At 53.0% G+C, this 14,883-nt stretch overlaps 1 protein-coding gene across 2 annotated transcripts; it reads right to left on the bottom strand.

The window, feature by feature from the left end:
* Window positions 1–2,280: 2,280 nt before the first annotated feature.
* On the bottom strand, window positions 2,281–13,758 carry LOC114698772 (phytanoyl-CoA 2-hydroxylase interacting protein). Of its 2 annotated transcripts, none has more exons than XM_028877599.2 (5): window positions 12,935–13,758; window positions 9,175–9,359; window positions 7,779–7,953; window positions 5,623–5,740; window positions 2,281–4,360 (listed from the first exon to the last, which is right to left on the bottom strand). In XM_028877599.2, the coding sequence occupies exons 2-5, from the start codon at window positions 9,337–9,339 to the stop codon at window positions 3,826–3,828; spliced, it is 993 nt and encodes a 330-aa protein (XP_028733432.1). In that variant the 5' UTR covers window positions 9,340–9,359; window positions 12,935–13,758; the 3' UTR covers window positions 2,281–3,825. The 2 variants fall into 2 exon arrangements, with proteins under 2 accessions (XP_028733432.1, XP_028733431.1); XM_028877598.2 differs by lacking the exon at window positions 12,935–13,758 and adding an exon at window positions 9,468–10,231.
* Between the last annotated feature and the right edge of the window lie 1,125 nt (window positions 13,759–14,883).

A 14,883-nucleotide genomic window follows, 5' to 3' on the forward strand; every position in this document is an offset into this window, starting at 1 on the left:
TGGAGCTCTTAGAGCTGGCCTTCTGCTCACTCCACCCTGGCAGGCAGAGCTCTTTTTCCACCAAGGACTGAAAGTACAGACACTGGCCAGGGAGGGAAGAGGAAGCAGGGGAGTTGGGTGCACTGTAGTGCAGAGGAGAATACGGGGGTCACGTGTGCTTTGGAGGGAAATGCGTATGACCATGTGTGTTTGTGCCTGTGTTATATACAGGAGAACACCCACCTATGTATAACCCCTTACAGTCAGCACTGGAGACAAACTCAGGTCCTTTAGCTGCAGTCCACCTTGGGTCTCACTTTGGACCTCCTATGCTTCCTCCAAAGCCAGCCCAAGGGAAGGGGTGTGTATTCCTACGTGGATGGTGTGTATGTGGGTATGCACCTGCTTTTCCTGGGTCAGATGGACCCTAAGCTAGAAAGAATCCCAGCACAGCCTGTAGTGGTTGCTCTGGCGATTCTCTTTCTGCAAGGTCCTGACAGTCCAAGGTTGGTCATGTCCTGGGAATGGCCATCCAGACGGAGGAAGAAGCAATCTTATTCCTGTTCTCTACCCTTGTCCCCCAGTGGAAGACTCTCTGAGAGCTAGTCCCTCTTTCCAAAGGTGAGTCGAAAGGACTGAGAATCCACACTGCCCAGAGGCAAACGAGTCACTGCAGGTCCTTCAACCCTGGGCTCACTGCTTCCCACTCCTTTAAAATAAGCCTCGGTGACATTTTTGACTCTACAGCCCCCCCTGGCGTCATTCGGAAGCTAGGCACGTGGTCGGTTAGCTGAAGAGCGGTGGGAAGGGCCACTCAGTGGGAGCTAGGTCCTGCCTGTGTCTAACTATCCCACATAAACTGACATACTCTAAGAGGCAGCCACAGGGGGCTCCTAGTGGAATATTCCTGTTTATGAATTGCTGTAGACATGTACAAGCCTCTAAACTTCTTTGTGCCTCAGTTTCCCATATGTGAGGTAGGAATACCACGCTATGTAGACCAACCTAGCTGCTGTGGGGAAGTACCAACCCAATGCCCGCACACGAGGCTCTCAGCAGCGGTGAACTGCCCTTCAGTTTTCCTTTATCCCAAAGCAGCCATGCTCCATGACACATGTAAACCTGGCCCTGACTCAGGCGGTGTTGGTAAGGTGCCTCCGACCGTTCTGGAACATTCCCACTGCAGCTGAGAACCATTTTAATAAGCCTATAATAATAGGCGCAGAGGTGACTCAGATCTGCAATGAGGAATCCTGCCAGGGAGGAGGGTATACAGGGCTCTTGGGAGAAGGAAACCCAGTGGCACCTGGGTCTGAGCCATGGCAGGCTGTGGCAATAGGGAGGACTCCATCCTGGGGATTTTAGGCACACATCCTAAAGAGGCCTCCCTGGGTACCCCTGTGCCGCATTTGGGAAGCACGGGGTGAGACCGGATGCTCTCCGAAGTCTCTTCCGTGGGTGAAGCTGTGCCCCTGTATTTTGAGCCCACTATTGGGGCAGTTCCAGGTGGCATCCCCGTGTGAGCTCCCTGGTGGAAAAAGCAACTCAACCACTCTACCCATCGCTCCTCAGTCTCAAAGAGAGGCACTACCACATTGCCCTGAGTGCCCTGCATATGTCCCAAAGTTCTTATCGAAATTCACCTCCCACAGTGATGGGTTGAGGAGGCATTGCCTTTCCTAAGGATAGAGCCTCGTGGATGGAATTAGTGCCCTCATGGAAGAGGCTGGAGTGTGGGCTGAGTTGTAGTTCAGTAGAGTGCTTGTCCAGCATGCGAAAAGCCCTGCGTTCAGTCTCCAGCTCCTCATACACCAGGCATGGCAGTCCATGTCTGTAATCCTAGCACCCTGGAAGTAGAAACAGGAGGATCACAAGTTCAAGTTCAGCTCACATAGAGAGTTAAAGGCTAGACTGGACTAGAAACCCTCGTTTTTAAAAGGGAGCCCTGCTGGAGATATGGCTCAGCAGTTAGAGCACTGGCTACTCTTCCAGAGGACCCAGGTTCAAGTCCCAGCACCTACATGGTGGCTCACAACCTTCCGTGCCTTCTTTTGCCTGGTATCAGGCATGCACATGGTGTGCTGGCATACACAGAAAACCAAAAAAGAATTTAAAGGCTAGGGAAGCTTATTCACCTCCTCTATTATGGCTGGGTTGTGGGGTGCACAGAAAGAAGGCAAAGATGGCTGTCTATGCACCCCGAAAGCAGGCCCTCCCCAGACATCGAGTCTCAATTTCTAGAATGGTGAGAGTCTGTGGCATGTCACTGTATCTGCCCAAATGGACCAAGACAGACAGAGCCGTTGGGCCATGGTGGTTTATTGATGCACATGGCAAGCACAGCACAGGAGGATGTGCCCCACCCAGGGACAGAGGACAAGGCAGCAGGCTACACCCATAGCAATGCTGTCAGCGGAGGGGAAGAGGCTTTGGGGTCAGATCCTCTTCTACACACATTTTCCAGGATCCCAGACCACCTGGCCCATCCCAGTGAGGTACCTGACTGTCTACCAGGACTGTCTCTGGTAACCAGCCATTCACCTGTCCCTCAGAGGCATGGCCTTGTGGGCCTGCCAGCTCCTCTGTCCTTCGCAGGAATCCAGCGGCCTGTGTATCGTCTTCTGTCACCTCTGAAAACGTGACTCTGACTTCCCCTTCCTCTACTCCACTTCTCCACCTGCTTGTCTCGACTCAGGGAATCCACCCTCACCACCCTCCTGACCCAGACGACAGTGGAACAAGATGAAAACATGGGGGGCCTGTGTGGGGTGGGATTCATCAAGAACTCCCCAGGGGAGCAGCCCAGATGGGGTTGGTGTTCGAAGCAAGAGGTGGTATGACGGAGAGCCCACAGTCTGGCTCACACACAGCACAGAACAGTCATGACTTTGAAGGCAGAGCGGGCGAGTGAGCGAGCAAAATGCACAGCCAGGCGGGGCGCCAGGGCTCTGTGGGTCACACTTAGTTCTCCAGCTCTGTCGGGCCCAAGAAGACAGGAGGTGGCCCACTTCCGGCTGAGGACTAGGTCTCAGGGGTCTCCTTCCCCCTCCTCGACCCCAGTAGCTGTTTTTTGTTTTTGTTTTTGTTTTTTCAGGCCCTGGTGCTCTCTGAGCAAGGGAGAAGGTTTGCCAAGGACTGTATCATCCCCAGACAGAAGAAAGTAAAGATCTCAAGAGCTCAGAGCCCTCCAAACTAGGAAATGAGAGAGGGTACCTTTCCAGAGAGTGGGAGGGTGACACTTTCTAGTGACAGTGACATTATGGATAGACGGTTCTCCCATGCGGGAAGAGGGCTCTGGGGGGTGTGGGTGTGGAGGGGGTGGGAAGGAGCAGCCAGGGTGAGGCGCAGCAGTGCGGGACGGGACGTTATTTATAGAGGGAGGGTCCTGGCCTGGAGGAGTCAGAGACCTCGGGGGGCCCAGCTGAGTAGGGAGGGTGCTGTCTGAGGTGGCCCTGAGTGGGGTGGGCGGGGCTAAGAAGAAGGTGCCCCACAACTTTCTGCATCTACATGGAGGCCAGGTTACACACGGGCTTCAGCCCAGGAGGCGGGGAGGACTCTGGGAGATGGAGGCCTGCTTGAGGTCCCCAAACAGAAGAGGAAAACAGAAAAGGAAGTTATCTCCTGCTGCGAAACCCCCCACCCCACCCCAAGTCCACCAGGCCTGAAACGGGCCATGCTAACTAGGAGGATCACCTTCTGTTGTCTCCAACGCGGGGTGGGAGAGGGGTGGATGGACAGAGTGGAGGGAGCAGGGGGAGGGGAGAGAAAGCCAGCTCCCCAAGCCTAAGCCACACATTCCCTGCCCTCCTGCCATCTCTCCCCAGGCCTCCAGCTCCCCAGGAGTCCCTAGCGGCCCACGCTGATGTTACAGGTCTTGCAGCTGGGATCTTTCTTGGCATCAGCAGTGGACAGGCTCATGAGCTGGTGCCCGCTGATCTCTCCCAGTGTGCCCAGGGACAGGTCGACCGGCTCCGTGTAGATGATCTCCAGGATGAGGTCCTGAGCATGGCGGAAGATCAGCTCCCCGTCCTCCACACTGCAGGTCAGGAACTTGTTGCAGGCAATGTCCAGGAGGGGCAGACGGTCACGGCAGAAGCGGTCCCCCAGGGAGCCCTTGGGTGCCAGTACCAGGATGGCGTAGTGGTAGGCTGTGTACATACAGTAGAAGTCCGCAAAGTAGAGGTTGGTGCTGGGGTTGAAGAGGCGCTGGGCAGGGATCTGGAAGCGCCAGCGGCCGTAAGGGGAGTCCTGTGGGGGCTGGCCGGTGTTGAACTCCGTGTTGCAGCTGAAGAAGACACCATGCAGCATGCCACTGGTGGGGGAGCCGTGGCTGCCACTGTTGTCCTTCAGGTAAGGCTGCAGCACGTTCCCGCAGTGGGTCCTGCCCACCAGGGAGGAACGCCAAAGAGAAGGGGAAAATGCCATGAGTTAGCTCTGCCGGAGCCTGGCTGCAGTGTGTCGTTGAGAAGAGAACGAGCCAGCCCAACTCCAGCATTCCTATTAGCCTGCAGCCCTCACTAGTCACAGACATTAAGTCCTTTCACGCTGTCTCCCTCACCAGACTCCGAGGATATGAGGAACCTCTGCCTTAGTCTATCTGTCCTGGCCCCTTAATCAGGAGCCCTGGCACAGGTGGGTACCCCTTGTCTCTCGTTCATTCTGAAAAAGGGATCCTAAACGGGACCATTGCCTCTTCTTTAATAGAAATACCAAAGACTCCAGTTCTTTACCGTTTTCTTAGGGCACGGGGTGAACACCCACCACAACTGCCAGTAATGATAAAGACAGTAGCCGTGGCAGACTGCCCTGACCTAGCTGGGAAGGACGTGGACTTGAAGCAGTGTCAGCAGGCGTGGGGGAGGGTGAGGACGCCCTGGTCCAGCCTCATTCTTGCCCGGTTCTGGCGGTCCTGAGAGACAAGTGACTTGCCAGCCCTTGGTGCCCTGGGCTCCGCATCAGCAGGCTCAAGTGTGTACTGGTCTGTCTGTCTGTCTGTCTCTCTCTCTCTCTCTCTCTCTCTCTCTCTCTCTCTCTCTCTCTCGACTGCCCCCCACCCACCCACCCCCAAATGGAAGCAATGTGTGTGTGAGCCACTGATAAATAAGATCGAGGCTCCTCTGGTCGGACCACGTGCGTGGGTGGGATCCTCCAGCCCCAGTCCTTTGGCTTCCTACTACCTGCCTCTCGTCAGTATCCTAAAAAGATTTCCCCCAAATGTTTCTCTGGGGGCCTCTGGACTCCTTAGCACTCAACTTGAAAGCTAGCCAAGTGAGAGTCTCCAGAGCTTTCCGTGCTCAGGGCTCTTTCATTTTTACCATCTTCTTGCCACCTCCCTGTGTTCCTGGGTCCTGATGTACACGGTAGACCCCAGTCAAGGAACTGTCCCCGAAGGCAGGGTCATACCCAGAACTTATTACCTAACCTTTGCCATCAGGGTCCCTACTAAAATGTCCTTGATCTTTCCTTCACCTCAACTTCAAAGTAGTCGTCACTTTTTTTTTTTTTTTTTTTTTTTTTTTGAGATAGGGTCTTGCTATGTAGCCCAGGCTAGCCCTAGATTTACAGCTATACTTCCGCCTCAGCATTCTTGGATGGAGGAAGAGCTGGGAAGGGAGAAGCCTTAGCAGGTCTGCCTTGCCCTACCTGGCATGCTGGAAGTACTCCTTGTGATGGTTGCGGTAGAATACAGAGAAGCGGAGCATGCGGCCAGCGATCTGCTCAGCCTTCTCCTGCAGCTGGGCAAGGTGCTCCTTGGCATAATCTGTAAGAGTCCAGGCAGGGTGAGGCAAGCAAAGGATCCACTGCAGGATCACGACTTCCTCCTCTTTGCACCATCCACCAAGCCTGCAGGCAACCTTATCCTCTGGACCAACAGGGGAGCTTCTGCTACAGCCTGGGCTCAGATGGACAGGCTGGCTGCCCTCGGCTGGGAACATGGAGAACTGCTTGTCGTCTGTTCTCACCTCTGTGTCAGCATCGCCAGAGGCACAGGGCCCTCTGAGTCCAGAGAGGACGGGGGAATGCCTGCGATCACTCGAGGGGCTCCCAGACTGTCATCCCAGTGAAAAGGGGGCCAGTAGGAAAAATAAAGCCTTGAGAGGGAAACTACAAGGTCCTTTGGGGGCGGGCCCTTCAAAACCGGGTGAGAGCCTGCTCCACAGCCAGTGTGGTGGCTAATTGTCATTTTAAGTGGGGGCTAATGATGAATAAAAAAAACAACAACAAAAAACCAGAGCCTGGGCCTCAGGTGAGTGTTTCAGAGCTAAGGCACTGGCTGTCTACTTGACCCTCGCTATGTGGGAGAAACAAAAAAGGCTGATACCAGACAGGAAAACTGTCCCCTGACACTGGAACAGGGGTCTTGGTACCTAGGCAGAGTTGTTAGGCTACACAGGACCTTGGAACAAATTATGAGGCATTTACTTATTGTAACCACCGCATTTCTCTGTGCTGGGTCTCAGGAAAAAGCAGGGTAGACCCAACTACAGCGTTTCCAGACACTCAATTTAAATTAAACACCCACTGCATATGCAGTTGGGGGGGTGCAAACCAAGATGCCTCTCCTACAAGGAGCAGGGGTGCCTCTCTAGTCCAGTTATGACAACTCAAGGAGACTAGGGGCACAGATTTTGGCAGAGGATGGAGCCAGCAGCCTTGGAGGCCCCAGGGCAGGGAATGTTCTCTGCCCCTTCTTTGTGACAGAGAGCAATCTGGAGCAGATCTCACATGGACACCAAAGGGATAGAATATTTTGGGGCAGCTCCTTGGCTCTCGGTGACAAGCATACACAAAGTAGGGTTTGTTCATGCTGAGAATTTGTGAGTTAGCTCTGCCTAAGAGACCTTACAAGATGGGAACCATTTTTCCAGGCTAAGGAGATACTTAGGACCAACAGAATGTTATTGTGCTACCAAATGACCACTGGTAGGTGATTAATGAACAAAACATGATCTAGTAAATACAACGGAATACTGCCTAACCTTATGTGGGAAGTAAATTCTGGTAAATGATACAGCACGTGTGTATCTGACTGATATTCTGGGAAAATAAATAAGGCAGTCCCCAAAGGACAAATACTTGTACTCACTCATATGAGCTACCTTGCAGAGTCAAAGATCATAAAGACAGAAAGAACAGGTAGGCAAGGCCCAAAGGAGAGGAAATGGGAAGTGGAGCCTCTGAGGTATAGTGTTCTGGCTTTGCAAGATGGAGAAGTCCTGGAGATCGGTTGCACAATAACAATATAAAACCACTTAACACTTCTGTACTTAGAAATGGTTCAGATGCTCGGTTTTATGCTACATCTATTTACCACGATGACAAATATATATTCTTGGGGCTGAAGAGATGGCTTATCAGTTAAGATCACTTGCTGCTCTCCCAGAGGACTGGAATCTAATCCCCAACATCAATGTGGGGTGGCTCACAACCACCTGTAACTCTAGTTCCAGGGGATCCAACACTCTTTTCTCATCTCTGTGGGCACTCAAATGAATGTGTGCACGCACAGACACACATGTACATATAAATAATAATAAAGTAACTTTATATATATTTTTTTCAAAAACAAAACAAAACAGAAAAGTAGTTCCATTCCTTCACACAGGTGGTATTGCTGATGGGTAGAGTGTGCATCTGTCTACGCAGGCTCTGTGTCTCCTGTCTGGCCTAAGCACAGCACCCAGAGTGCAGCAGCTGTTTCTGAGTATGCTGGGCTATGATGAAGAGTCCCACCATGGCCCAGCCAAGCCAGCTGTGTTATGGAGGCAGGGTATTATAATACAACATCAGGGTCTCACCTCCTGTGCAGAACTCGACAGTCTCACTCCAGCCAGACACCAGGTACTCCCCATCACTCTGCTTTACCGCTGTCTGCACAGCCACACTGTATTCTGTACGGGGACTCAGGAACCAGTGGCCTCTCACCGTCATGGGCAGAGGCACTGCCTTGGCCACGAGCTTGGTGGGGACATCCTGAGAAGTGAGGCACAGATGGAGAACCAAGCGTCAGTCTTGAAGTCACACCCCATCTTGGCATTATTCCCGAATCTCCGCTCCTTCAAAGGGTCTCTCCTTTTCCTCCCAAGGAGGGCCAGAGTTTCAGAGGCTCCATAGCTCTATGACCTGGCCACCCTTTCACTGAAGAAACGAACAGTGGCTTGAGGCTGCCTCCTTCAAGCCCCGCGATGCTCCATTCTCTTGAGAACTAATGGGAAAGGGCCACTAGGGAAGAGGGCCCCAAAGTTGAAGGTGGCAAGACCTTCATTTTCGAGGGAGACTTTGAGAAATCTGCACACTGCAGTGCCGTCTCCACGGCAACGGCAAATGCTGGGAAGCCAGGGAGGAAGAGAAAAATATGCCTTATTCTTTTGGGGGGAGGGCCAAGGGGGTGGTGTGGAACATTCACGTCACCGTGGCAACTGGCCTGCCAAAAGACACCCAGATCTGGGGAGCCAGATCCAGAGAGAGAGAGAGAGAGAGAGAGAGAGAGAGAGAGAGAGAGAGAGAAGAGAGCGAGCACGCCCACAGCAAGCTGTCACCCTGGGAGTCAGCTCCTTCACACTGAACTCTCCCCTGCCTATGCATGCAGCTGGAGAAGACGAGAGGTTCCCTCCTACCTGCCCCTATGCTGGCTTTTAACCTGGGGAAAGGACACACCGAAGAGAACCCTCCTCCTACACGTCTCTCTCCACCAAGAAAACAGACTAGCAGGCAGGGAAGGAGCGGAGAATACCTAGGCCTGTGTGCAGTGTCGCATACTCGGCTAAAGGGGGCCTGCACTGCCAACCCAAGCACACGTATGACCTCTGAGTCTTGGGGTTGGAACATTATCTGGACACGTGAGGTCTCGTGCCCCACCCTGCACGCCCAGGTGCTCTGCTCCCGTCTGAACTTCCCGTCATGGGGAACAGCAGCATTGGAGCTGTGCTAGGCATGAGGCCAAACAGCGCAGAAACATCTCTCAGGGAATCTTTTCAACAGCTCTACAAGGGTCGTGTGGTCATTCCATTTTTACCAAGGAGGACACTCAGGCTCAGAACGGTCAGATCATTTCGGCAAGACGACCCCATGAGAAGAATCTGGATTTTGGCCAGGCATCTGCCTCGTCACTATTTGTCTAGAGCGCCCATCAATCTGCTTCCATGTAGCATAGGGGCAGCGGCGGGGAGAGGTACCAGGGCATCCTTTACTCACCCGGTGCTTGAACTTGTTGGAGTTCTTGTTTTCCTTCTTGTTGAGGTCAATGAAATAATGGGTGACCCTTTCCAGGTCACTGTCTTCCATGGCCCAGGAGATACGGAAGGAGTCACAAGTGATATTGTTGATCTCGATGCTGTGGGGGGTGGACAGCAGTTCCATGTTCCCCTCTGGTTTGGCTCCTGTGGGGATTGCGAGCCAGAGGAAAGATTAGCATCTCCCTCCCATCCCACAGAGCTTCCTGGAATGTGCTGCTCCCATCATGCTTTGTGAGGTGGAGTCTCACATACCCATCAGATGCCCCTGGCCTCATACATGTGATAGAAAAGATGGCAAGGGGGCTGCTAGGCTGGATAGGAGGGACCCAAGGTGAGACGGGGCACCCTCTGGAGGGGCTCCTGGCTCTCCTTAGAGGGTCCACGGAGCAGACGGCACCTGACAGGTGGTAGAGGCAGTGGGAATGCTGCAAACACTGGGCAGGGACAGATTTGCAGCAGATGGAGCTGAGGAGGGAGGGGCCCTTAGCCAGCAGGCGTGAAAAAGAGAAAGGGTGGGAGCAGAGAGGATGGGGAGGAGGAGGTACGCAGGAAGCACCTGCTGAGGGGCTGATGCCTGAGGGGTGAGGCAGGTGGCAGGTCAGGGGCAGCCAGAGTCCACAGGGGCCAAGACCCTGAGGCTCCAGCCTCTCTCCTCCCTGGGAGTGACTGGAGCAGCGAGGGACCCTGTGGAGGGCTGGAGAGACAAATGCTGTGGATATATCTGTGGTGGGTGGGGGTGGCGGCATGGACCACAGCCTGCTTTAAGCTCCTTTTTGGTCCATTACTTTGACGTGCGGTTTCTATTTTCACAGATTCACTTGATTTTTCTTTCTTTCTTATTTCTTTCTCTCTTCTTTTCTGAGACAAGGTCTTGCTATGCCGCCCAGGATTTGAACTCACTATCCTTCTGCCTCAGCGTCCCAAGCGCCGAGATTACGAGTGTGTGCTCACTTCGCTCTTTTAACGAATTGCTTTTGGTCTTTCTGAGGCAGGGTTTCTCTGTGTAGCTCTGACTGTCGTGGGACTCTGTAGCCCAGGCTGGCCTCCAGCTCAGAGATCTGCCTGCCTCTGCCTCTGAGTGCTAGAATTAAAGATGTGCGCCACTTAAAGAATTACTTTCAACACTGACATGTATTGGGGGCTACCATAAACTAATAACATCTCACACAAGCCTGGGGGATATACAGGTACTGTTATTCTCCTTATTTATTTTACAGACAGGTAACTGAGGGTGGGGACACTGACATGTCCACACAACCAGCAAATTACTTGCACTCTGGAGGCCGAGTTCTTTACTACGGACTAAGGTTGTGTGTGTGTGCACGAGTAGTGTGTGCATGTTATATGACTGTTTACTTTTTCTCTTCCTATCAGTGTTTTTCAAGTGCCTGAATCTTCCCTTGCCTCCTATTCCATTCCTTCAGCTCTACCCCGACTTTGTGCCCTTTGGGCATGAAAAGACTACACCATTATTTCTCTTGACCGCGTTTGACCAGGCTAGAGTTAGCTGGGCTTGCCTATAGCCTGGTTCTCCCGGGAGTGAGAATCTTGGGGGAGACACAGAGCTCTGGCGCACTCTCTTGGGGCCTTTCCTGGCTTCTCTTCTGCAGCTCACCACCCAGCACATCTCACAGCACCTCCTTCTCTGCTCTCATCCTTCTTCTGCTTCCCTTGCCCAGGAGCTAGGGTGAGGGCACCTTGTGCCTGCAAAATCAGGTACTTTTTATTTATAGCTCCCAGAAAATCCAACCCACATTTTCCTGTCAATTAAGCCTGCTCCGGAGCCTGGCACCACTAAATTAACCTGTGGCCTGCCTGGAAGGCAGGTACAGGAAAGAATGAGGGTAAGGTTGATGGCCTTATCTGCCCAGATGTTCCTTAAGTCCAAGATTTTCTTAGCTTCCCACCCTGCAGCCAAACACCCCTGGCTTCATGCATAGGAAATCTATGGTCAATAAACATGGGAGTGCTACCAGATCTCCTCCAAAATGAGAAAAAAAAATGGGATGGGGTATCTGGAAACATAGCTACAATAATATTTCTGTATGTAATTTGGGGGAGGGGTATGGAGCAGCAAGGGGTTAGCAATGCCCTGGATACTGTCAAGGAGCTTCTGAGGGAGCTTTTTGCACCCGCCAACATGAACACACACTCCCACCTGAGGACTTGAGTGGCTCCCACCCACATGGGATCCAGCCTACACCTGCCCTGAGCAGACACCTGTCCCTGCCTCGATCCCGCCTCACTTTCCAGTCTTCCTAGAGGCAAGGGCAGCTTTGGTGGTGGGTGGAGATTCCAGGTCAGGTGCTTGCTCATCCCTTCTCTCCATTTCTGGGAGAGCTGCTCCCCACCCTAGCCTAAGGTCTGGGAGAGTGGGAGCACCCGACCCTGCAAGGGCAGCCAGCCAGCATGGACGAAGGGCGGGTATCAACCCAGTCTCTCTACACCCAGATGCCTAGGGAAGGGCAGCCTGTGAGGGACAGGTTGAGGCAACACCCTAGGAACACCCACAGTCCCATGTGAATCCACCCTAAGCAAGCATGTACACACCCCCACGCAGGCAGGCATGCATGCACACACACATGCGCACGGGGTGCCCACACGCCTCCTTAGACATCCTCATTCCTCCACACTCACCTACGCATGGATGTACCCTCCTCCACCTTGCACATTCTAAGAATGTCCCAGAATTTCCCCTTCGAAAGCTGTTGGTTGCCTTCATGCCAACGCACACATGTTCATGTCCACAGGCTCACACATACCCGCATGCATGTGCCCCTCATCATCACAAGTCATATTTGGGGAAAAGAGGAAGCCACGGGCACCAACACACACGCATGCTGCCTCCCCCCAAGAAGGCAAGCAACCCACATAGCTGCCTGTGCACACACGCACATCTGAGCACCAGTCAATCCTTGCGTGGATTCTGGTATTCTCCATGGAGCCTTTGTAGGTTCCAAGACACAGACTTTGAAAACACGTTTGTCTCTGGCCACATTGGTCAGCCTGCTTCTTCACAGGCCAACAGGTTTGAACACCTACTCAAGTTTGCCCACAGACAGAGGTTTGGGCCCACACTTCCCACCTCGGCACCTCGGCTTGCCCCGAAGTTGCCCCTCCCTGCATAGAAACAGCCTGGTTGCCACAGTACTCCCTCAATATGTACTCCCACCCACATGACAAGTGACATGTCCACCCCCTAAAAATACTGCCTCTTGGGGCTCCTGCCCACATATGCCCACAGGCTACTCAGATAAACGCTGCCCCCGCACACATGTACCTCACGCGTAAAAATGTTCTGAAACATGCCATAAGCCGGTCGGAAACCCCAAAGAAACCTAACTGCGTGGAGACAGACCTATCTACGCAAGCTGGCCTCCAGCCTCCTCCCAACCATGCAGACACGTTGTACACACTGGGACCCCTTCCCCAATCCCACTCCCAAAAAGCCACTGGCATGCCCTAGGGAAACCTCCCCCACCCAGCTGAACCTTTTGGCATCGCCGACTGCGCAGAATGGTCACGGGGTAACTAACTGTGTCGCCCCGGAGACCAGAGCCAGCTGTTAAGCTCTTTGCCAAGGACTTAGGGGGAAAGGGGACAAGGTCTCCAGGCCTGGCAACCCAGGTGGACAGCCAGGACAGTTGTGGACCCTGGTGGCCACAGCTCTCAACCTTTCAGGATAGGCAGGGTGGTTTGGGGGGAAGAAGCGCACTTACCTGGCTTCAGCCGGCCTTGCAGAGGGAGACTTGGAAGAGATGGAAAGGAGAGACCTCTCTGTGGATGATGAGCTCCCCAGGCAGGGGACAGCAGCCTGACGCCTAGGTCACAGGCAGCCGGGCACGCTAGCTTCTCTCTGGGCTACAGGGGAGGCTGCTTCCATGCCCCACAGGCAGCCACTCCTGTCTGGCTCGGCAGCTACCGCTACTGCCCCGGCAGGAAGACGACGGCAAGAAGACGACGTTGCTCGCAGCCCAGCGAGTGAGTGCACCCGAAGAGAGAAGCAAGAGCGAAATCAAAGCAGCGTGGAGGAGAGAGAGAGGCAGAGAAATCGAGAAGGAACGGGAGAGCCAGACCGAATCTGGCTCCACCAATGGGATCAGAGGCTGCTCAGCGTCAGGTGATAACAAGCAAGCTTGGTCCCTGCTCGCCCAGGCTTGTGGGAGGGGGAAAGGGCAGAGGGTCCCCGGGGAGCTATACAGATGTCCTTGGAGGCAGCAGCTGTGGCTTCTGCCACATTTCCCCCATTCTTCCAGGACAAGATGCCTCCGGAACCAGTCCAACACACCCCCTACTTGGAAATCTCGGGCTTGAATGCAGCCCCCAAACTTTAAGGGGCTGGGACAGGGGTGGAGCTTAATCCAAGGGCTCAGGAGACTGGGTAGGGGAAGGGTCCCAAAGAGGTGGCTGAGCTGGGTTAGAGGGACCTTATCTTCAGTCTAGGTGATCTCCTAGGGGACCTTCACTGTTGCGCGGCTCCATTTTCTTACCAACTCTTATCAAGAGAAACCAGCCTCACGGCCTCGGAGACTCAGGAGTGTCCAGGGAGAATCTTCTAGCTGCTTAAATGTCCCCAAGAAAAGGAGTGGGAGACAGGCGTGTAAAAGAGGGAGGGATGCATAGAAGCAAGAATGTGGGGGGTGGAAGGATACACAGAGCTTTGAGTGTTCTCATCCCAGCCACCCTCCAGGCTCGAGGCCACCAAAACCCCGAGACTGCAATCAGAGACTATCAGTAGGCTTGTCTACCACCCAGCACTGAGGATGACTGCAGGTCTCCAAAGGAACATTCAAGGAAATTTGACCGAAGCAACGGTGACCAAGAGTTGATACCATGATGAAAAAGCACAGGGTTTTGTAGTCTGGGGGAAATGGAAATGATTTCAGCTCTATGGTTTTCTAGCTGGGTGACCTCGGACAAGGGACTCTAACCTCTGAGCTTTGGTTTCTTCATTTGTGAAGTGGGATGATAATACAGGTTTATTGTTATCGTGGAGTGAGATCATTATGTAAATCACTTAGCTCTGGGCTTGGCAGAAGTGTCTGTCATTTAGTCAGAGCTGCTATCTTTCTCATCGCTGGTGGCAGTCTTTGCCCTGCAAAGAGCCCACAGTCTTCTAGGAGAGGTAGGAGGGATATTCAGAGGGTACATTTAAAGAATAAGGAGCCTTTAGTTGGCCCTTCTGCATCTGCTGATACAACCAAGGATCAAAAAGATGTTTTTAGCCTGGGCAGAGGAAGGCAGATCTCTGTGAGTTCTAGGCCAGCCTGGGCAACAGAGTGAGTTCCAGGAAAGGCTCCAAAGCTACACAGAGAAACCCTGTCTCAAAAAAAAAAAAAAAAAAAAAAAAAAAAGAAGAAGAAGAAGAAGAAGAAAGAAAGAAAAAAAGATGTTTTTAGGGGCTGGAGAGATGGCTCAGAAGTTAAGAGCACTTGAAAAGAACCCAAGTTCTATTCCCAGCTCTCAACCATCTGTAACTCCAGTTCCAGGGGAATCCCATGCCCTCGGCTCACAATGTACACATGGGGTGTTGTTGTATAACAGTTTCATCCAAGATTGAAACATTCCATCCCACAGGGGAGCTCCTTGAGCAGGAAGGTAAACAACTCAAAATAAATCCAGGAAGTCCCTGAAACTGACCAGATTCACTAGGCTCCTCTCTGCCAGA

This window comes from Peromyscus leucopus, chromosome 9 (assembly GCF_004664715.2).
Source record: "Peromyscus leucopus breed LL Stock chromosome 9, UCI_PerLeu_2.1, whole genome shotgun sequence".
NCBI lineage: Eukaryota > Metazoa > Chordata > Mammalia > Rodentia > Cricetidae > Peromyscus > Peromyscus leucopus.